At 53.8% G+C, this 22,872-nt stretch overlaps 2 protein-coding genes across 13 annotated transcripts in view; one reads left to right on the forward strand and one right to left on the reverse strand.

The window, feature by feature from the left end:
• DNAH17 (dynein axonemal heavy chain 17) overlaps nt 1-8,604 on the forward strand; it is a 155,801-nt gene extending 147,197 nt beyond the window's left edge. For both annotated transcript variants that reach the window (XM_055388775.2, XM_055388774.2), the window contains 6 exons: nt 2,993-3,172; nt 3,580-3,762; nt 5,190-5,372; nt 5,698-5,841; nt 6,715-6,940; nt 8,146-8,604. In XM_055388775.2, the coding sequence (XP_055244750.2) occupies nt 2,993-3,172; nt 3,580-3,762; nt 5,190-5,372; nt 5,698-5,841; nt 6,715-6,940; nt 8,146-8,393 (1,164 nt within the window). In that variant the 3' untranslated portion in view covers nt 8,394-8,604. The remainder of the gene's footprint in view (nt 1-2,992; nt 3,173-3,579; nt 3,763-5,189; nt 5,373-5,697; nt 5,842-6,714; nt 6,941-8,145) is intronic.
• PGS1 (phosphatidylglycerophosphate synthase 1) overlaps nt 7,724-22,872 on the reverse strand; it is a 45,979-nt gene continuing 30,830 nt past the window's right edge. For 2 of the 11 annotated variants that reach the window (XM_055388777.2, XM_055388780.2), the window contains 2 exons: nt 17,265-17,413; nt 7,724-12,727 (listed from right to left, as the gene is read on the reverse strand). In XM_055388777.2, the coding sequence (XP_055244752.1) occupies nt 12,608-12,727; nt 17,265-17,413 (269 nt within the window). In that variant the 3' untranslated portion in view covers nt 7,724-12,607. Of the gene's footprint in view, nt 12,728-17,264; nt 17,414-19,962; nt 20,069-22,872 lie in introns of those variants that run through there. The other 9 variants (XM_063706049.1, XM_055388776.2, XR_010133706.1 and 6 more) reach the window with 9 other exon arrangements.

A 22,872-nucleotide genomic window follows, 5' to 3' on the forward strand; every position in this document is an offset into this window, starting at 1 on the left:
AAAACACTCCCAGAGGCACCCAAGATGTTCAAAGGGACTTTCAGCATGGAGAGACGGCCAAACCACGCAGAGACTAGTTTGGGAGAAACAGTCTGGCTAGATTTTTTTTTTTTTTTTTTTTTTTGAGACAGGGCCTCACCGTTAACTGGGGCAGGAGTGCAGTGGCACAATCACAGCTCACTGCAGCCTTAACCTCCTGGGCTCAGGTGATCCTCCCACCCCAGCCTCTAAAGTAGCTGGGACTACAGCGGCCCCAATGCCAGGTTTTTTTTTTGTTTTTGTCTTTTTGTTTTGTTTTGTAAAGACGGGGTTTTACCATGTTGCCTAAGCTGGTCTCAAACTCCTGGGCTCAAGTGATCCGCCCACCTCGGCCTCCCAAGGTGCTAAGATTACAGGCGTGAGCCACCGCACCTGGCCAGGTTAGGATTTTTAAGACATTTCCTTTGCTGTTGCCCACTGACACACGCTGGGCAGCTTCTCAGCTGCTGAGAAGCCGCGTGAGTACCATGTACGTCAGCGGCTGCCACATCCTGAGGAGCTGTGTCCTGATGTGGCCTGCGCTGGCCAACCTTCTCTCTGTCCTCAGGCCTCCCTCCCCTTCCACAGACTCCCCACCGGCTCCCATATTCCCTTCATGGCACAGGTCATGCTACACGCTGAGTGACCACCGGGAATGATGTCATCTGTGTCCATGGCCTGTTCAGCCTTCTGGGCTCTGAGGAAATAGATCAGGGATTCCCATGCGAACGGAACACAAAAGTCTGCTGGAACATTGCTTTGAAACACAGAGCAACCTGCAGGGACTCCTAGGGAGGGGCCTGAGAGCTACAGCTTCCCCAGGAGTCTCGGCAGGGTTCCCTCAGCAGGTACGGGAAATGCAGACAGCACTCACCCCCGCCCCCTGCGGGAAGCAACCCTCCTGAGGAGCGTGTGGGGCCAGGAGGGAGAGAGGGGCACAGGTCTCCCTGCCTCTCGGGAGACACAGACGCTGCCTCCAAAGCTGCTAAGCAAGATGCAGGAAAAGCAGCCCGCATACAGTTGTGATGACCAGACAGAGAAGGTTGTAAGTCGCTAATGATAATTTGGAAAACATTAATGTTTTGAGTAAAAAGTCATGAGACTAAGCCGAGTGCAGTGGCCCAAGCCTGTAATCCCAGCACTGCGGGAGGCCGAGGCAGGAGGACTGCTTGAGCCCAGGAGTTCAAGACCAGCCTGGCCAACACAGCAAGACCCTGTCTCTACAAAAAATAAAAAAATTAGTCTCGCATGGTGGTGAGTGACTGTAGGCCCAGCTACTTGGGAGGCTGAAGTGGGAGGATCACTTGAACCCAGGAGATCAAGGCTGCAGTGAGCCATGTTTGTACCACTGCACTCCAGCCTGGGACATGGAACAAGACCCTGTCTAAAAAACATATACATATGGGCTGGGCACAGTGGCTCACACCTGTAATCCCAGAACAGAGGCAGGCAGATCCCCTGAGGTCAGGAGTTTGAGACCAGCCTGGCCAACACAGTGAAATCTCATCTCTACTAAAAATCCAAAATATCAGCTGGCTATGGTGGTGTGCACCTGTAATCCCAGCTACTCAGGAGGCTGAGGCAGGAGAATTGCTTGAACCCACGAGGCAGAAGTTTCAGTGAGCAGAGACTGCGCCATTGCACTCCAGCCTGGGCAACAGAGCGAGACTCCATCTCAAAAATAAGCAACCTAAAAAATATATACATATGTATATAAATTCATGAGACCAAATCAGATGATTGATTCATCAACTGATTCTTATTCAATGAACTCTCACTGGTATTTGATGACAGCTCTTCCGGCCAGCGCACAGTGGAAGTGATGTTATGAAAACATCTGCCTTGCCCTTCAGGAGCTGCAAACTTCAGGGAAAGAACAGGTGTGCGGAAGCAGGGAGAAGCTGACTGTGAGCGGCAGGATTTCACATGCTGGGTACCAAAAAAGAATCAATTCTCTTATTTTTATCCCAATTACATGTTGGAATGATCTCTTTTAAAGTGGCTGCCACAAAATTTAAAATGACACATGTGGCCTCAACCCGTGGCTCCCACCGTCCTTCTGCTGAACTGCGCTGTGCAGGAGAAAGAGGCTCCAAAACGGGCACATGGAGGCGGGAAGAACAAGGGCCCGGCTTCGTGGCGAGGCCGCCCATGAGCCAGGCTTTGTAGGAAGAAGAGTGTTCCAGGGCAAAGGTGTGACGTGAGACTGCAAGGAAGCATGAAGGGCAGTGGGAACGGCGGCGGCGGGGTAGGAAGCATGTGGTCGCCTGGCGTGTGCTCTGGTCCACACTGCTGAGTTTGGTCTTCGTTCCCTAAGGCCCGGGCAGCCTAGGTCAGATAAGTCACTTGCTCAAACCCTCTATGTGACTGCAAAGACCCTGGAGGCACGGGAGCTACTGGAAGGATGAGAACCAGGAAGGACTCTACTTCCACAGGGTGGAAGGGAGACTCACCAGATGCATCTGAAGACATGACTAACTGGACTTCGTGGCCAAAAGGTTGACGGCACTGGAGTCAATCCTTGAGCCACACAGAATCAAACCACTTGTGTTGAAATTGGACTGTGAAGGGCAGAGTCTCGGATGGTAACACAGAATGGTGGGAGAGGCAGAGGGAGCGAGTTCCGATTCAGCCCTGTGGCCTCTGAGGCACAGCAGAAACACCTGCCCCACGGGAGGTGCAGAGCGCGCCGGCTGTGGAAGCGCTGTCCAAGGTGGAGGGAGGTGCCACACAGCCCCTTGTGAGAGAAGCCAAAGGGGCCGGACGCTGGCGTCTGGTGGCGCGGGACGGAAAGAAAGGTGGCCCTGGGGCCTGGTGACCCTGAAGGTAAATGGCCAGGAGGCTGACCTGGAGGGCGAGAAGGACGCAGCACCGAAGACTGGGTTCCCACGCCCTGCCTGCCTGAGCCTGACCCTCTCATGGCAGAGAAGGGGCACAGGGGCACCTTCCCCTACCCGCTGTCATCCTTCCTCAGGTGCCCTGGGACGATCTTCGCTACCTTTTTGGTGAAATCATGTATGGCGGCCACATCACAGACGACTGGGACCGTCGGCTGTGCAGGACCTACCTGGCTGAATACATCCGGACGGAGATGCTGGAGGGAGACGTCCTGCTGGCCCCCGGCTTTCAGATCCCCCCTAACCTGGACTACAAGGTAAGGATGACAAGTTAAACAGGAGCTCAACGTAATGAAGGCTCGTGCCTCCCGGTGAGAGCCTGCCAGCACAAATGGAGTATCAATAATTGAGCAAGAACCCAGGCAACCAAAATAAGAGAGGATGAGAAATGCGTCTCACTTGGAAGAAGCACAAGGCTAATACAACCTTTTTTTTTTTTTTTTTTTTTAAGAAAGAAATGCAGCCTCAGGGAAGGGGGAATGGAATTTTCCTTTATGTCGCTGGGAGCACAGGGGGCAGCCCACAAAGGGGGCTGGGAAACAAGTGGGATCTGTACAGACAGCAAGATGTGGGTGAACGTTCTGGCAAGGAACGCTTAACCAACAGGACATGGGTTTCAGCCTGCACAGCTTTGCCTCTGCTTACAAACTGCTCTCTTTTTCAGCGTTACCACGAATACATCGATGAGAACCTGCCCCCTGAGAGTCCCTATCTGTATGGCCTGCACCCCAACGCAGAGATTGGCTTTCTGACGGTCACCTCAGAGAAGCTGTTCCGCACTGTCCTGGAAATGCAGCCGAAAGAGACGGACTCGGGGGCAGGCACGGGAGTGTCCCGCGAGGAGAAGGCAGGATCTTTGAAACTGCTCCCAAGCGAGAGGAAGGGGGAGGATCTAGAACTGGGGAGGGGGTCACAGGGACTGGCGGCAGTACAGGGGAACTTGCTGGTGAGGTACACTCTGCCCCAGCCTCGGGCTTGGGTATCAGAAACACTGGGGTATGGCCCGCAGGCTGGTCAGCAGGTCCTCAGGCGTGGCAGCTGCAGGCTTCGGGTGAGGGTACGGGCCCAGACAGAAGGGATCCTTGGGGGTGTGGATGCGGCTCTGAGAGCGTCCCAGCCCTCCATCCTGCAGTCTTCCAGCTTCCCCAGCTGAGTGCCACGAAGGGCACCGACCATTCCCCACCCTGGCCTGGCCAGCACAACAGCAGTAGCAGCTCGCACAGGGCAGCCGGACGCGCAGGCAGGTACTCCAGAGCAGCTCCGTGGCCACAATGGCAGGTCCTGTTACTGCTCCAAGGATTAGAAGAGTTCAGGGGATGCCAGTGTTCTGAACAAATTCTCGCTTGTCTGGGTGGCTCTGTGCTGCCTCCTGCCTCCTGGGTACCTCCACTTTTTTTTTTTTTTTTTTTTTTTGAGACGGAGTTTTGCTCTCATTGCCCAGGCTGGAGTGCAATGGCACGATCTCGGCTCACTGCAACCTCCGCCTCCCAAGTTCAAGCGATTCTCCTGGCTCAGCCTCCCAAGTAGCTGGGATTACAGGCGCCTGCCACCACACCTGGCTAATTTTGTATTTGTGGTAGAGACAGTTTCACCATGTTGGCCAGGCTGGTTTTGAACTCCCGGTCTCAGGTGACCATCCCGCCTCGGCCTCCTAAAGTGCTAGGATTACAGGCGTGAGCCACTGCACCTGGCCTGTACTTCTTAATAGAATGTGAAAAAGCTCTATTACGTATTAGTTAAGTACAGGACTTCCCGGTAAAGACTGAATTCTTGATGTGAGACCCTTATTGCTATTAGGTCCAGGACTTTCTCTTAGTCTAATGATTGAAATCAGGAATTGGCTGACAGACAGTGGTGCAGGTGACCACTGCACTGTGTGGGCCACTCCTTAACAGGGTGTGACCAGCATGGTCCCTACAGAAAGCCCACGTAAAGGACAAAGTCGCAATCCCTCAACCGCTGGCTAAATTTGACCAGAGGCTGGTGCATGGGAATGAACAAATGAGGCACCGAGCCGGGTGGCCTGAGGCGCTCATGGCCGTGGCTGCAGGGACTTGTCGTGAGATCAGAATGCTCAGAGCCGCTGGCCAAGGCTCCCTCCCCTCGTCAAATGTGTGGCTGCACCCACGACCCTGCATTTCTGGCAACTCTACTTGCCTCTTCCCTCCTCTCCAGGACTTGGGGCTGGGAACATTTTGGGCAGGCTCCCTGACCCTGCGGTGGGTGGGGCGGGCTCCTTGCAGTGACAGGGGCTGTCTGGGGACTGGCTTCCAGGTGAAGGCTGTGCTGGACGACATCCTGGAGAAGATTCCAGAGACTTTCAACATGGCTGAGATCATGGCAAAGGCAGCGGAAAAGACCCCCTACGTGGTAGTCGCCTTTCAAGAATGTGAAAGAATGAACATCCTGACCAACGAAATGCGCCGTTCGCTGAAGGAGCTGAACCTGGGGCTGAAGGTAAATATGGGTCAGCCAGGCCCCAGGGACGTGGCTGGATGGTGAAACCAGCAGAAACCCAGGCCTCTGGCAACCCAGGCCTAGCACAGGCCCCGGATCAGCATGGTACTGCTCCCTCTCCAGAGCTCTGGCAGTTCCAGAACAAGCCCCGGGAGCTCATCTAGACCGTTCCTTAGCAGGAAGCGCTTGTGCGGCCCTGACGCAGGGCGTCTCCAGAGGCGCAGCACAAAGCCACACTGTGTTGACAACTCATGACACGCACTGGGGCTGGTGCTCTCCCAGGCCCCAGCTCATGGCTCCCCACACCCATCTGTGTGTCTCCTAGGGAGAACTGACCATCACGACCGACATGGAAGATCTGTCCACGGCTCTCTTCTATGACACCGTGCCTGATACGTGGGTGGCCCGGGCCTACCCCTCCATGATGGGCCTGGCGGCCTGGTACGCAGACCTGCTGCTCCGCATCAGGGTAAGTGCCGTTTTCTCTGAGAGGCTTCCTAAGACTCGGGGACCGAGTGCCCAGAGCTCGGCACACCCCACATCCTAGAGCCTGCAGGAGCATGGCCAGGAGGCTCCTGGGGGCCTGTCCTCTGTCAGATCAGGGCCAGAAGGGCCTAGCCCATGCCCCTCCCACGCCCTGATAGTGCAACCATTTCCTCCCAAAGGAGGAAAACAAGCCAGGCCACAGAGAGCAGCTTCCATCAGCTCCTCCTCAAGCGACCCTCAAAGGGTAAGCCGTCCTCTATAAGGAGTGAGGCAATGAAGGCAAGAGCCTCTTTGGGCTCCTAAATTATCCACAAACAGGAAGCCATTTTCTTCCTGACCCTTCTCTACCTGTTCCCTTGTTTAAAATTGAGCAAACAGCAGCTGGACATGGGGGTTCACGCCTGTAATCCCAGCACTTTGGGAGACCAAGGCAGGCAGATCACTTGAGGCCAGGAGTTCGAGACCAGCCTGGCCAACATGGCGAAACCCCATCTCTAAAAATACAAAAATAAGCTGGGCATGGTGGCCTGCACCTGTAATCCCAGCTACTCGGGAAGCTGAGGCAGGAGAATTGCTTGAACCCGGGAGGCGGAGGTTGTGTTGAGCCAAGATTGCACCACTGCACTCCAGCCTGGGTGACAGAGCGATACTTCATCTCAAAAAAAAAAAAAAAAGCAGACACCAAAGTTGCGTCATGGCAGGTGGCTGGGCTCCACGGCCCCTATTCTGTCCAGCACTTCTAGCTCGCTGAGTGGCCCGTGGAAGGTTCTGGCGTGACCCCTGCTCAGAACGGCCAAGGCCCTGTCGTTCCCATGTCATTCTATGTCCTCTCCTAGCGGCTCGTGTGTCCTTGCAGGAACTCGAGGCCTGGACGACAGACTTTGCCCTGCCCACCACCGTGTGGCTGGCCGGCTTCTTCAACCCCCAGTCGTTCCTCACGGCCATCATGCAGTCCATGGCCAGGAAGAACGAGTGGCCCCTGGACAAGATGTGTCTGTCTGTCGAGGTGACCAAGAAAAACCGAGAGGACATGACCGCTCCCCCGCGAGAGGGCTCCTACGTGTACGGACTCTTCATGGAAGGTAAGGAGGGCTCTTGTCTGTCTGCAGAAGCTTCCAGAGCCAGTGCTACTTGCCAAGACAAGATAAAACTAGCTCTTGGCAAAGACAGGCTGTTCAAGAGCTGTGGGGACAGGCAGGAGAGAGGCACTCTCAGGGGGCATCAGCCTGCAGGTCAGAGCCACGCTGACCCTAGAGAGGGTTGAGAGGATTCAGGGAATGTGCAGGGGTCTGGAGGAGACCAAAAACACCCGTCGGTCAGTCACCTGGCCTCTGCTTTAATGAAAACAGCAGAGCTTGTGAGAGAGCGGCTCCGACGTGATGAAAAGCGCTGAAAAGCCCAGGCTTTCCCTGCCATGGAGCAGTCAGCCCAGGACAGAAGTGCGTTTTGTGGCTGCACTGAGACTCCAGGTCATGCTGGCTGGCCCAGTCTCACCCACTCCCCAGCTGCTGCGACTCCTGGAGCACAGGGCTCAAGGGAAAAGAGGCTGGGGCACCTGTTACAAGTCCGCCCCCACATCACCCCTGTCCTGCTACACAGAAGAGGTCAGACAGGATACCGAGGCCGGCCATCTTCTCAGCCCGCCTCTGAGTTGAGCAGCAATGCCACCACCACATACCTGTCCCCTTCAACAGCTGACGTCACCCCGTTACCTGTGGGGTGGCAGGGTTGGGCCAGCAACGGCTCAGGCACCCCATTTCCCACACAACCAAAGATAAGCTCTCCATGTTTTTGTTTATTTTGAGATTTCAGACAGGAAATAAAAACACCATTAAATAGGGCGAGTAGAAATAATAGCAGTCTGGTTAAAGGCAAATAATATTTATATGCACAGATGTATAATTACATTGTGTATGTACACATAGGGCAGACATTACACATGAAGAATCAGGGAACTTTACTCTGTAATTTTTAGCTGGAGTTATGACTTCCTGCCACTGACATTAAGGCTGACAGATGAGGCGCTGAAAATGCCACAGATTTAAACGGATGGAACCCGAGGGCTTTAGCTGAGCTGTTCCTTGTGCCCAGCGAGACGGGGTAGTTATAACATGCAGGCCATCACCTACGAAGGCCTCTGCTTCCAGCTGTGGCAGCTGGCCTGAAACCTTTTGGGGTAGAGCCCAGCTCTGCAGAGGGCGGGGAGTGTGAGGACCCCACCCTTCCTGCCAGCCCCTCCCTCACTTACTGGCAGCACACCTGACCCTCAGCCCTACTGTCCCTGCAGGGGCTCGCTGGGACACCCAGACTGGAGTCATCGCTGAAGCGCGGCTGAAAGAGCTGACCCCGGCCATGCCTGTCATCTTCATCAAGGCCATTCCTGTGGACCGCATGGAGACCAAGAACATCTATGAGTGTCCTGTGTACAAAACACGCATCCGCGGCCCCACCTATGTCTGGACCTTTAACTTGAAGACCAAAGAGAAGGCAGTGAAGTGGATCCTGGCAGCCGTGGCGCTGCTCCTACAGGTTTAGCTCGCTCCTGCCTCACAGCCCACACTCCCTGGGGCTGGACCACAACTCAGCCCTTCACCTGTGCACCTGTGACTTATTCTTTACAGGAACTGGTGGTGGTTTTTTGTTCTCTTAAATAATCAAGGTGCTTTGTAACCAAGCACATCGGAACTAACCAGAGGGTGGAGGTTGGTGTGGAAGAGGCGGGGCAGATTAAAGCCAGTGGAGCCACTCAGCTGTGCCCATCCATTCTGTGCCTGATGGCCACTGTGAGGCCTGGCTCAGGCTTTGGGGAAAGGCCCCAGTTCCCAGCAGCCAGAGGCAAGCATTCCAGGAAGCAAACCCCAAATCCTGACTTCCTGGGGGGGGGTCAGTGGGGTTTGCTTTTAACATGAGCAGCATGTGGGGTGAGGGCTTGGCACTCACACCCTCTGGCCTGATGCTACATGCAAACCACCTGCCAATGAAGGGACAGGGCGTTACCCCATACCCGGAGCTGCCGCCTCCACACAGCGTCTCATCCGCCATTACTCCCCGCTCCCAAAAACAACAGGACCTTTTACAAGTAAGGAAACACACCCAAACCCCCGCCCCCAGAGTCTAGAAGAACAAGCCGTTCCCACAAGCAAGCCCCAGACCTGTAGGACTCTGTGGCTGTGCTGATGCAGGACACGGCAGTGAGGTGGCCAGGCTAGCTAGGGCAGCAGGGTGCAGGCACAAGGGGAGAGAATTAACTAGCAACCTGGGGGATGAGGGGAGACAGCAGCAAACGTCAGAAAAGACGGATCCCAGGGGGACGAAGACAGGGTCAACATTTTTTTTTTAGGGAGTTTCACTCTTGTAGCCCAGGCTGGAGTGCAATGACGCAATCTTGGCTCACGTTGCAACCTCCACCTCCTGGGCTCAAGCAATTCTCCTGCCTCGACCTCCCAAGTAGCTGGGGTTATAAGCACCCGCCACCACACCCAGCTAATTTTTGTATTTTTAGTAGAGATGGGGTTTCACCATGTTGGCCAGGCTGGTCTCAAACTCCTAACCTCAGGTGATTCACCGACCTCGGCCTCCCAAAATGCCGGGATTACAGGTGTGAACCACTTTGCCCTGGCCCTCAACATTTCTCAGGCTTCAAAGAAAAGCAGGCCGGTGCAGCAGCTCACTCCTCTAATCCCAGTACGGCAATATTACTTGAGCCCAGGAGTTTAAGACCAGCCTGGGCAACGTGGCAAAACCATCTCTATCAATCAAAAATACAAAAAATTAGCTGGGAATGTTTGTTGTATGTGCCTGTGGTCCCAGCTACTCAGGAGGCTGAGGCAGGAGGTCGCTTGAGCCCATGAGGTCAAGTACGCAGCGAGGCATGATCATGCCACTCACTCCAGCCTGGGTGACAGAGTGAGACCCTGTCTCAAAAGGGGGGAAAAAAGCAAACACACCCACTAGGAATATCATTCTAAGTTCAGCTTGATCATCAAGTTTTGCGAAAACATTTTTCCAAGTTTACTCACCTAAATCATGGGTTAAGAAGCATCTAGAAAGTCCAAATTCTGAGGGTAATGATTCACAACAATCTTAGCGCCCAGTAGGGCTATCGGAGGGAAAAGAAAAATCCTCCCCTCCTGGCGCCCAAGGAATCCAGCCCTTTGTGGCCGCAGAGAAGGGAAGCAGTTTCAGCCTCCCCCAGCCTGGCTGGGCCAATACCTCTGCTGGCCAGGAGGGGTCACTGCAGCCCTTCAGGTGACCAGGGGAGATAAAGCCACCAGGGGTCACCGGGCAACTCACTTCAATCCCTGGTAATAACCACAAAATGTGAAGTTTTTCCATTTTGCCTTTAGATCCTGAAATAAGAAAGTAATCTATTCCACACATACATATTGTGGGTAGTTGACAAAATTATCTCTAAACTTTCCAAGAAATGATTCGCACTTAAGCTGCACTCCAGTGACGGGGAACACAGGGACTGGAACACGACAGCCCCGCGCACCTAGAAAGCCGGGAGGACTGCGGCGGCCACCGCCCGCTGCTCTCTTGCTCCGGCTGCTTTGCAGAGTTAGGGAGGCTTGGTGTGGGGAGCTCCTCAGGGAGAACCTGCCTAGGACAGCCTCGAAGGTCATCAGCAGAGACAGAGGGAGCAGTGTGCGCTGCGGGAACGGCACTGCAGATAGATTGCTTACGCCTGGCTGCGGCACAATGATGTTTACTCTGGTCCCACAGAATCTGGAGGAATGCGAACTCTGTTTACCGAGAGCCTCTCTCCAAACAGAAACCCAGTGCCCCTGCACATTCCTCTGGCTCCTCCAGTCTAACTGTCCCACAGGACACCGTAATAACTAGGCGGAAGGCAAACAGTGCTAACTGATGTGCTGCTGTCCAGGGCACTGTGGCCAGGCCACTCCACCTATCCCCTGCCACTCAAACTGCAGGTCTGCCTGGTGCGGAAGCTGCAGCTGTCCTTGTCTAAGACCAGGTGAGCCCATGCAACCTTTCAGACCCCATGAAGGGTGACAGTGACTGCTGCCAGCCCTCGGGAGGGAAAGGCGAGAAGCTGCTTCTAGAGAGGCAAAGTGCAGGGACTAAATCTAATCTCACTCCCCGAAAGGACAGGCAGCCACGCCCTGTAGCCCAGGAAGCTTCTCTCTGTGCAAGGGTCAAGCACCTGAAGATCAAGAGATCAGGCACTGAGGTCACAAAAGCGGCTCCTGGAGACATTGGGGGATATGGAGAGCTGGCTTTATAAACACACATGACGTGTATTCAAAATCCCCTGCTACTAGGTGACACAAAAATGTTTTAAGTAGATCCAATAAAAATAAAGTTCATTCTTCAAAAAATAAATTGCTAGGGAAAAAACAATCACAAGGTGTAGTCCTTAATTGGACTTCAAGTCAAATAATCGAAAAAATTAAGGCAACTGGAATTGTGAACACCATTTAGGTATTTGATGATACTAAGACATTCTTGGTAATTTTTGTTTCAGGAGTGACACTGGTGCTGTTTTGGTTAAGTACACATTTTGGGGGAAGACAGCAGGATATGCACGTTATTTAGAAATACGGACACGTGTGCACATCAGAAGAAACAAGCCAAGAGTGGCTGCCTGGGGGAAGGGAGGGCAGGAAATGGCCGCAGTATTGTTTTACTCTCTACATTTGCACACACTATTCAAATAAAATGAAAAGTAATTAAAATAACTAGGAAAAGCTGCAAGATAAACTACACAGTTTTAAAAAATGAGATTTAGCAGAGCACTAAGGTGTCAGGCACTAAGGGAGCCCACACTGCACACACGAGATGCCGGCACTAATGCATGTGCCGGCCACATGGGTCCTGGCTCATCTTTGACTCCTCACCGTCCCTTCCCCACAAGCCACCATCCAAAGGCCCAACCATCCAAAGCAACAGAACTACCCACAACATCCAGAACCAGAGAGCAGGGGCCTCGGGAGCCTGACCCCACCCGGAGTGCAGTCCAGGCCCTGAGGGATCCAGGACACAAAAGGTCACTCAGCAAAGACCCCACCTTTAATGGCAGCCACCCCCTGCCCGGACCTCTAGGCGTCAAGACAGTCCAGGGGTACCTCAGGTGACTGTGGGACCCCACTGGTGCCTCTGGTGAAGCGGCAGGCCCCTACTGGGTGGGCAGAGCGGGTCCTGTTACTTAACTTCCAGAGTCTAGAAGGGCGCAGCTCTGTGACCGCAGCACAGGGATGTCAGCGAGGCGTCCAGGCAGCAGCCCACGGTCTGCCTCCACCGACGCCCCACCCTGTGCACTACAGCCGGCCAGGGCAGCAAGCCAGAGCCACTCTCACGAGCAAACGTGCTCCCCTCCTCCCACGTCTACATCTCCTGCACCAGTGTGCTCGGCTTGGAGGGGCTCAATCTGCCTTTCTGCCCCCTCATCCCTGAGCCCTTGCCCCAAGGCTTCTTCAGGACCCCCCCCAGGAAGGGAGAGCAGAAGGGGACTACAGGCTGCCACTGCCGACCCCAGCACAGGCGCCTTGGGACTTAGTGGAGTGGGTACCAGATGGAAAGTGAACAGACTGCCTAATTTAGCATCCAGCTTCTAACTTTGAGGACAGCTGCCATACCCCTGAAGATGCTGCTCTGTGTTTAACTGAGAAAGGGATCAAAGAGCCCTCTGGAAGCTCTGGTTGAGTCAGAACGACCACCTGCCCCACCTGTGAACTCTCGGGAAAACCGTGCTGAGAGGTGATGCTAGAGACAGCACCTGTCTGTCCTCAGAAGAAGTTCTTGATCAGTGGAGTCACCATCTTCACCCACAGCTTCACCTGGCGACTCGGCTGCTCGAAGGTGGCAGAGGACACCACACCTGACCTCAGGTAGAGCTGCTCTTGCTCCTGAGGAAGAGGAACAGACAGGAATAGTGAGGAGTCCCCTCCAGCACCATACCACATGGCCGGCTGGCCCCAGCCCAGCCCCTCAGGCCAGCCCGGAAAACCCTGACTTCCCATGTCTACCTGGCCCAGAGATTCCCAGGGTGCTCTGGTGGCAGGCGAGGCCAGGCCCTACAAGTTGCCACTGTCAAACATTCCTTAGAAAAGCTAAGAAGCCGTGTTCCTAAAGACTTTTAAGGGCTGGGCACAGTGGCTAAAGCCTATAATCCCAACACTTTTGGAGGCAGAGACAGGAGGATCGCTTGAGCTCAGGAGTCTGAGGCCACCCTGGGCAACACAGGGAAGACATCATCTCTATGAAAAAATTCTAAAAATTAGCCGGGTATGGTGGTGTGTGTCTGTAGCCCCAGCAACTTGGGAGGCTGAGGCAGGCAAGGGTTTCAGCCTGGGAGGTCAAAGCTGCATGAGCTGTGATGGTGCCACTGCAATCCAGCCTGGGTGGCAAAGTGAGACCTTGTCTCAAAAAAAAAAAACCAAAAGGCTTTTAAGATCAAGACATGTAAAGGACTCTAATTTCTTCAATTTAGAGTTGAAGAAATATAACTGGTGGAAAAAATATTTTAAATGTTCACCCTCACTAAACGAGGTAATGCAAATTAAAATGAGGTATTTTTTAAATGAGACACAGTTTTTCTTCTATCAAATTGGCACAAAGCCAATTTGTGCCAATGACATCTGTGATATCATTATCCCCCACACTGATGAACGCTTAGTGCTGAGGGCAAGGGGGACAAGTCATCCTCTAGAGTGAGCTCTGGCAACAGGTATCAAGAACCTTATAAAGCTCCCTTTGCAAGAGCTTACCCCAAGAAAATCACTATGCGCTAAGATTTTTATATACAGATATTTATCACAATATTTATAACAAGGAAAAACTGGAAACCACCTAAATGTCCAACAGTCAACTTATTAACAACTCATACGACAAACCAGCATTCACCACGAACTTATTAACAACTCATATGACAAACCAGCATTCACCACGAACTTATTAACAACTCATATGACAAACCAGTTTTTGCCATGAGAAGAATGTTGACCTAATCATATGGGAAAGTGCCCAGAATCAGCAGGCAAAGGAAGCTGGACACGAAATACACGCACACGACAGAATCGTCATCTGATGCTTAAAGCTGTGCCTCCATGCGCTGTACACAGAAGGCAGGCAGCCAACCATCACAATGGCTTCAGTGGTTTCCCCTACAGAAAGGGTTTCTTTCCGTTTTTCTTAATTTTTACAGTGAACACTTGTTAATTTCATATTTAAAAACAGGTTTAAAAACATTTATATATGCGGCCGGGCGCGGTGGCTCACACCTGTAATCCCAGCACTTTGGGAGGCCAAGGTGGGAGGATCACTTCAGGTCAGGAGTTCGAGACCAGCCTGGCCAATGTGATTAAACCCCATCTCTACCAAAAATACAAATATTAGCCGGGCGTGATGGCGTGCACCCATAATCCCAGCTACTCGGGAGGCTGAGGCAGGAGAATCGCTTGAACCCGGGAGGCAGAGGTTACAGTGAGCCGAGATCGCGCCACTGCACTCCAGCCTGGACGACAGAACAAGACTCCATTTCAAAAAAAAAAAAAAAAAAAATTTATATATGCTTTGTCCGAAATGGTGTTTGGGATCTTTGAAAAGCTTCTCTTGTAAGAGTCTACCCTCCAAGTGCTCTCTCCTCAGTGGGGCGCCTGGCAGCGCTCACACAGTTGCACCGCGACTCTAGCCCTCTCTCCTCCACTGAGTCTCCAGCGCTCTCCACCATAATGTCCGGGCCATACCTACATCCACACTGCCGTGAGGACCACAGGTGATGACCACAGAAGCACAGTGCCAACCGCAGGACAGTAGCAGCGGTGGCCTGTGCCACTCAAAGTGGCACACTCCCTGCTCAGGAGGCCGGGAGGGAGGACACAGCCCTGGCAACTCCTCTGCTCTGGGGGGTCGGGAAGGGGTCACCCCACACTCCAGAACCCTACAGAATGTGGCCTTGGCTTTTCCCATCAAGAGCTGGGGAAAGCCAGGCCCCGACTTCATTACCCCCTGCCCCCGTCCCATGCTCAGTGGGCCCCATAGTGGGTCCATGCCACACTCCCAACTGAGCAGCCCTGCAGCCCCACGTGTCACAGACATGGGGCCTCCTAATTGCTGCTGAGGTCCCAATCCCTGGCTGGAGGTGCCTGATGGAAGAGCCAGCTCTGGTCTCAGGGGGCTGGTTTGCAGGAGTCTCCACAGACCTGGCTCCAGCTTTGTGTCTTCAAATGAATACCCGGCCAAGATTGCAACTAAATTACCAGAAACACTTAGGTTTCCTCACAGACTCCACAACACGGATGGAGAAGGAAGTCAGCTGACGAGGTTACGACGCTGTTCGAGGGAGTCTTTCTTGGGTCACAAGTGGTAAACTGTGTTCCCTGAACAAAACCAGGAAGCTTTCAGTGTTTATTGTATGTACTAAGTGGAGGGAGGGGCTTCAGATTCTGATAAAAATATCTCCCCATTCCCAGTGCCCAATGTGACATGAATAGGAGGGCCCCTCCCTGAATTCCCAAGCAGATCTCCAGAGACAGCTTCAGAGAGCAGGGAGCCCACGGTGGCTGGGGCTTTAGGGACTTTCTGGGTTGTGGGGAGGCTAGAGGCTGGGCAGTCCCAGCAGGATTTGGCATCTAGGGACTGGGCACTGTAGGGCTCAGGACAGCAGCTGCCATCCCAGTATATAAGCATAGGTGGAATTATCTGGAAACATATTTCTGCGTTTCACAGGCAGAGAAATCAGTCTATCCCTAAAGAATGGAAGAGCTACAGTAGCAGACCTACCACCCTCCCACAGGCAAAAGCCCCTGAGATTCAGGTTTGGGAAGAAAAAGAAAATATCCCAAATATGTCATTTGAGAAAGCAGCTGCTAACCACAAGCGGCCCCAGCTTTTCTCAAGATCCAGGATGTGGGTTCAGTGCCCTTACTAGGACAGTGGGGGAGGATGGTCAGTACCAGGACCCCAGGCACAGGCCTGGAGGACTTGCTCCCCCAAGCAACTCAGATCCACGCAGAACCCATCCTGGCCCCTGGCCAAAGTCACCAAGGACTTTCTACCGCCCTGGCGCAGAGCTACAGTGGAAGTCTCTGCGAACGGCTCTCTGCAATTGAAGCAGAAGTCCAGGAAAGCCCGCTGTTGAAAGCTGCAGGCTCAGGTCTTTCCCACTAGCCTGGCTCCAAGGCCAGCTTGTCACCCTATTACTGGAATCTCTCAGCTTGTGGGGGCTTCCTCAGTCATTTGCTGTAAACCTCACTGTAGGAAGAAACCTGAGCAAACCCTTTACCCCACTGGCCCACCCAGAGTATGACCGCTTCACTTCCTCTTGCGCCTGTCGTGGTCGTGAAGCCTTTCCTGGCACCAAGGCCCCAATCAATCAGTCACTGACAAGATTCCCAGGCTGCAGGAGGACAGATCCCAGGGAACACATCAGTGACCATTTCCTCATCCATCAACAAAGGTTCTGATAATTTTGCAACAGTTTTTCCCAAACCCTGGAGCATAAAAGCTTCACAAAGTTACCGTCCGATGCCTCTGGGCTCTGGCCTGCGGCAGTGTTATCTGCATCTCCGGGAATGGAAAAGGGAAGTTGGTGCCTTCCATGGAAAAGTGTTATTGCAAAGGTCACGAATTCATGAGCCCAAGGCACCATCGAGGTCTCAGACAAAAGGGTAACACGCTCCCATTTCAAAAGTCTATCCACACTGTCGCAGGTCATCAAATAGAGGGTCATCCCGAAGCATTCACCAACTCCTGGTAACCTTCTTTTATCTCCCTCAAAGAGAAAATGGGCTACTATTATCAAACGAGGGCCGAAACCACTGTTGAACCCTTTTATTTTTTGAGACAGAGTTTCGCTCTTGTTGCCCAGGCTGGAGTGCAATGGCACGATCTTGGCTCACTGCAACCTCTGCTTCCTAGGTTCAAGCGATTCTCCTGCCTCAGCCTCCCAAGTAGCTGGGATTACAGGCACCCGCCACCATGCCCGGCTACTTTCTTGCATTTTTAGTAAAGGTGGGGTTTCACCATGTTGGCCAGGCTGGTCTTGAACTCCCGACCTCAGGCGACCCACCTGCCTTGACCTCCCAAAGTGCTGGGATTACAGGCGTGAGCCACCACGCCCAGCCCCAATGCCGAACCTTTAACAGTTGACCCTTTGTCTTAAAAGGGAAAGGTCCCAGGGAGAAAATGGTGGTCTCCCCTAGTGCAGAGAAAGGAAAAGTCCCCAGGACGTGGGGTGCAAAGCGTCTGGGAAGTCACAGGCATGATCTTCCAAGGCTCAGCCACCCATCACTGCACTCTTGGAGACCCAGTCTTTCTTGCTCTGCTCTGAGTCTCACTCGTTGCCTCAGGAAACAGCTCTCAGGGCAGCCCCACGGGACGGGCGAGCCTGGGCCCCCAGCCACACCCTCAGCGCCCTGGGAAATCCCACTTGCTGCGACCAACCTGGTGAAGCTGCTGCTGCAGGGCCTGGTTCTCCGTCACGATCGCAATCTGGGCCTCCAGGTCCCGGTGAACTGACCTGTACCCAAAATTAGGAGAGCCAATCAGCGTGAGACAGGGCAGGCTGCTCCCTGCCAGGTACAGCCAGAGGCCTGCGGGGAAAAGGAAACGTGCAGACAGGAAATGAGCACAGCATCTACCAAAGTCCTCTCCACACGCTGCTGCAATCTAAGAGAAAGGCGGCCCGCCCTGGGTGCCTGGACACGAGGGGCTGCTGCAGAGCGGCGGACAGGCCACACCAGGACTCACTCTTCTACCCCTACCCCGGCGCGGCAGGAAGCAGGGACCCAGGATCAGGGCGCAGCCTCAGCTCAACTGCTGGTCTTTGCTTTCACCATTCACACTGTGGCCTTGTGTCCCAAGCCGGACGAGAAGCAGGCTTTCCCAGAGGGAACATGGTGACGCCACCTGCAGGCCTGCTCTCATACACCCCTGCCCAGCTGCCCACTGAGCCTCTCCCCAGAGAGCTCAGGGCCTCGAACCCCACTCTGAACTGCCTCTGCACATCCAGACCTGCTGACACTGCCTGCTAAGCTCAGAGCCTGCACTGGCCATCCCTTCCTGTGAGCACTGAGAATCAGCTCACGCGTGCTTCTCAGAAGCAGCCACCTCAGTGCGCAACATGGCAGATGGTGAAGGATAACCACGCGACCCAAGCCAGCAGATGTGGGGTTGTCACGCGGGGTGGCAAAAGTGGCTGGTAAGAACAGGTCTGCCTTGAAGGCTGGCTGCCTTACAGGTCCTGGGTAGGCCATCTGTGCCCTTCTGACTGAGGAACATGTAGTGAGTCTCCGTGACCCAGCCTCCCTATTTCAAGTTGGTGATGCACCAAAACCCTGTGAGGACAAAGGGGGTCCAGGCCTGGGACCTCTGCCATCACTGCCCACAGGGCCCAGGGACTTCCTGGCTGGAAAAGGCATGGAGGAGAAAGCTAAAGGGCCCTGTAAGTTTCTGTCACACCCAGAGAACAATACCCCCCTTTTTGCTGGGAAATGAGCCAGTCAGTATTACAGTTGGAGAAAAAGCAGGGCACGGGGTGCCACTGTGTGGCAGGGGGGGCCACACTATGGGGCCATTTCTGTAACAAGGCCACAGGCATCCTCAGAATACTGACGTGTTACCTGAGATGACAAGCACAGTTTTGTGCCCCGTTCCACAATTTCCCGAGGTCCAGGGCCGACTCCCGCAGCCCAGCACCCATCAGAACTACTTCTAAAAAGACTGTTACCAAGAGTTAGCATCCCAAGGACACGTGCTGCCTGAGACACCCTTCCTCCCACAGGGCACCCAGGCTCGGCCTGAGCTCAAGACTTCTCTCCGTGCTGCCCTTCACCGGCACCAAGAATGCTTCCTGCCTGATGTCAGTGTGAGCAGGTGTGAGTGGGGGTGAGAAGGTAATGAGAGTGAGCAGGTGTGAGGGAGGGGGAGCAGGTGTGGGCAAGAGCGAGTGGCTGTGGGCAAGAGCAAGCAGGTGTGATCAAGTTTAAGTGGTGTGAGCAGCTGTGAGTGAGGGCAAGCAGGTGGCCACGGGCTCCTCTGGGGTGCCCTGCACTCATCCCAGCATCCCTGAGCTGCCCCTCCCCATGGGGTGTCAAGTTGTCCCCCACTGATACGCCCCTTTCAAAGGACCCACATAATCGTCATGGGCGAGTCAACACAGTATGTAACATACACCAGGCTCCTAAAATAGAAGACGGTTTCCTAATCTTCACTCAGAGCAAGAGCATTTCCAAGAACATCTTGGGTAAGAGGTGACGAGGCCCTACGCCTGTTCCTGTAATGGGCTCGTCTCCACCCCTCCAAGGGCCACATCAAAGCCACTTGCTGGCCTGTGTGCATTGTGCCATAAACAGTACCACCCGCTGGGCCACTGGCCATGCAGGCCGTTCACAGGACCACAGGTGTGGGCAGGCTGCCCCCTTCCCCTGGCGGCTCTGATCCAGATGGCTCACGCTGCCCAGGTTGGTCCAAGCAGAACAGCACTTGTGGCCCCTCGTACACATAGCTCCCCTCCCACTCCCTCTTCCCCAGAGCATGGAGCTGGCAAGACAAGGTGCAAGGCAGGCGTCCGCCAGCCTCAGACCTGAGACAGGAGCTTCCTCCCACCTGCCGTTGCTCATTCCAACTTTTCTGATGACAAGATCAGCCTCTTAAAACACTGGGTCTGTTCAGTGTGGCTTGTCCAGCTGGCTCTCCTCAGCCCACTGAGGGAAGAGTGACGGTGATGAGTAGGAAGGCCACACGCCCACATCGGTGACGAGGGTCAGGCTGCTCTGTGTCACGCTACCATGACTCGGGTGTCCACCCCACAGCTCCTAGACCACAGAATCTGGTGGGGAAGGTTGGAGGTGCGTGGTTCTACACATACCTTTTATTTGCCAAATCCACGTAAGCACTGGCTCGGTTCTTTATGAGGCCACCTAGAGGCCAGCGCTGAGGCAGACAGGCCACCTCCAGTGCACAACTTCATCATACGCACAACCGCTTCTCCATCTATTGCTCATTCCTGACCCCAAGATAGACTGTATACGTATCTGTAGACAGTCTCTATGTCTATCTATGTTTCCCATATAGAAAGAATAAGGGTTTTTCAGCAGGTGAGTGCTCAGGATTTGAGAGGTAGCTCACGTTTTCAACGTACCTGAGACTGCCCATCAACTTCCCCGCCAGAATTATTTGCACTGCAATCTTTCTCCATCAGAAAGAAAATAACGACCACAGGCCAGTCTGATGCCCTCTGGGGAGCCCTAAGGAGACAGCATGAGTCAAACACCTGCCAGGTCCAGAGATGCCACGGGGTGCTGCTGTGAGATGCCCACACCCCAGCATGCCCCACAGGCCAGGGCAGCTGGGAACAATGGTTTTTCAAGATTTCAGTTCACAAGTCAGTTTTAGCCATTGGTCTGTGCCCTGAGGACAACTGGGAAATTTCCAACGGGGGAAGGGGAATCTAAAAGCCCTTTTAGAGGTCAAGGCTGCAGTGAGCTAAGATTACCCCCACTGCACTCCAGCCTGGGCAACAGAGAGAAACCCTATCTCAAAAAAAAAAAAAAAAAAAAAAAGCAGGAGCCCTTTAGTTCTGTTTCATCTCCCTCGCTCTAGGCCTGAGCGGTCTGGAGCTCCAGTCAGACCTGCACCACCAGTCAGGATGTCAGGCTGTGTATACACAGGGCTAAGACTATCAGGCCTGGGACTCGCTGTCGGGAAATCTGTTTCCCAGTCCAAGGCTGTAAACTGGTTATCACGCCCGACTCTTCATCCCAGGGCCTGACCTTTGGGCCTGACATCTTTACTATTCCAGGAACCATCAGATTAGGGAGACTTGCAGCAGGAACGATAGCCTGGGGAGGGAGGAAGCAGCCCTCTGCGGACCAAGTGCTTTTGGGAACGGACTGACTGCTGGCAGTTCATGGGGCAGAGATAAATGCTGCAGCCCTGGGTGCCAGAGAGGGCAGGGTGCAGGGGAAGCAGAGGCGGCTGCTACTCCACAAACACTCACTATAAATCAAGTGTCGCGGGGACACCAGAGGAGGACCTGGACTGGAGTTGGGACTGCTGCTGCCTCCCAGCTCTGGGCCTCCTCTTCAGAAAGGACGCCTGCCCCTGCTCTCCTGCACAGTCATACTGCCCTGCGTAAGGCTGATCCAGGCCTCGGCACTCCTGGCCTCCATGGCAGCACTCCCTCAGCACTCGCACCGTGGCTTCTGAGCCCTTTCCAACAGGCCCTGCCCACCCTCTAATCTCAGTGCCCACCACTCCCAGCGCCCCTGCTGTTCTGCAAGCCCCATGTGATTGAGGGGGCTCCTCATTTCTCTCCCCTCTGCCAAGACACTCCGGCCCCAGACGGTGGCATGGATGCTCCCTCTTCACTCAGGCCAACTGCCCGAGTGTCTACTCCTCAGAGAGGCCCTCCCTGAGCCCCCTTGTAACAGATCCTGCAGCAGCCTGGAGCCTTCTCTTGCTCTGCTCTTCGTAGCTCGTTCCCTGATATTTGTAGAGACGCATCTGCTTATTATCTGCTTTCCATCAAAGTATAAGCCTTAGGAGGGCCGGGAGTTAGTCTGTCTGGTACCCAGTGATCCATTCCCAACGTCCCGAATGATGCCTGGGACACAGCTGGTATTTGTTAAATATCTGTTTGAATAAAATAAACAAACTGAGAGTAATAATGTCTCTCCCAAAAAAGGTCAAACTAAGTGTAAAAAAAGCTCTGACGGCCAGGCACAGTGGCTCACCCCCGTAATCCCAGGACTTTGGGGGGCCAAGGCGGGCAGATCACAAGGTCAGGAGTTCAAAACCAGCCTGGCCATCATGGTGAAACCCCATCTCTACTAAAAATACAAAAATTAGCTGGGCATTCTGGTGCGTGCCTGTAATCCCAGCTACTGGGGAGGCTGAAGCAGAAGAATGGCTTAAACCCAGGAGGCAGAGGTTGCAGTGAGCCAAGACCATGCCACTGCACTCCAGCCTGGGTGACAGAGCAAGACTCCATCTCAAAAAAAAAAAAAAAAAAAAGCTCTGAAGTTTTGGTTTATTTTATTTTGAGACAGAGTTTCGTCTTGTCACCCAGGCTGGAGTGCAATGGCGCGATCTTGGCTCACTGCAACCTCCGGCTCCTGGGTTCAAGCGATTCTCCCACCTCAGCCTCCTGAGTAGCTGAGATTACAGGCGGCTGTAACCATGCCCAGCTAATTTTTGTATTTTTAGTAGAGACGGAGTTTCACCATGTTGGCCAGGCTGGGTCTCAAACTCCTGACCTCAGGTGATCCACCCGCCTCTGCCTCCCAAAGTGCTGGGATTACAGGCGTAAGCCACAACTGCGCCTGGCCTATTTTGTTTTTTTGTTTTGTTTTGTTTTGTTTTTGAGACGGAGTCTCGCCCACGCTGGGGTGCAGTGGCACGAGCTCAGCTCACTGCAACCTCCATCTCCCAGGTTCAAGTGATTCTCATGCCTCAACCTCCCGAGTAGCCGGGATTACAGACATGCACCACCACACCCGGCTAATTTTTGTATATTTAGTAGAGACACAGTTTCACTATGTTGGCCAGACTGGTCTCAAACTTCTGGCCTCAGGCGATCCGCCTACCTCGGCCTCCCAAAGTGCTGGGATTATAGGTGTGAGCCACCGCGCCAGGCCTTTGCAGTTCTAAGGCAGAAGTGTATGAACATTTTAAGAGTACATGCATGAACACGTACTCCTCCCTCAAGCGCTCCCACAGCATTCTGCAATAAATCTCACAGGGTTCTCAGACTCCAGTAAAAACACGGAGGGGACAAAGACATCACAGACTTATCCTTACAGGATAAGCGCTCGCCTGCTCTGACATTAGTACAGCTCTGAGAAACTGTAAGGGCCCATGGGCTGGTGTGTGTGCTCAGCCTGAAGCGAGCAATCTGCACGGGCACAGCACCCCTACCACACCCACTGGGTGCCCAGGGGAGAGCCGCCCCACATGTGGCCTAGGCAAACAGGGTAGGGCTGCCCGCCTCTCACCATCAGTTCACCTTTGGGCAGAACGCCAATTGGCCTATCAGGAAGGCAATAAAAAT

The sequence above is a fragment of the Gorilla gorilla genome, chromosome 4, assembly GCF_029281585.2.
Source record: "Gorilla gorilla gorilla isolate KB3781 chromosome 4, NHGRI_mGorGor1-v2.1_pri, whole genome shotgun sequence".
Lineage (NCBI taxonomy): Eukaryota > Metazoa > Chordata > Mammalia > Primates > Hominidae > Gorilla > Gorilla gorilla.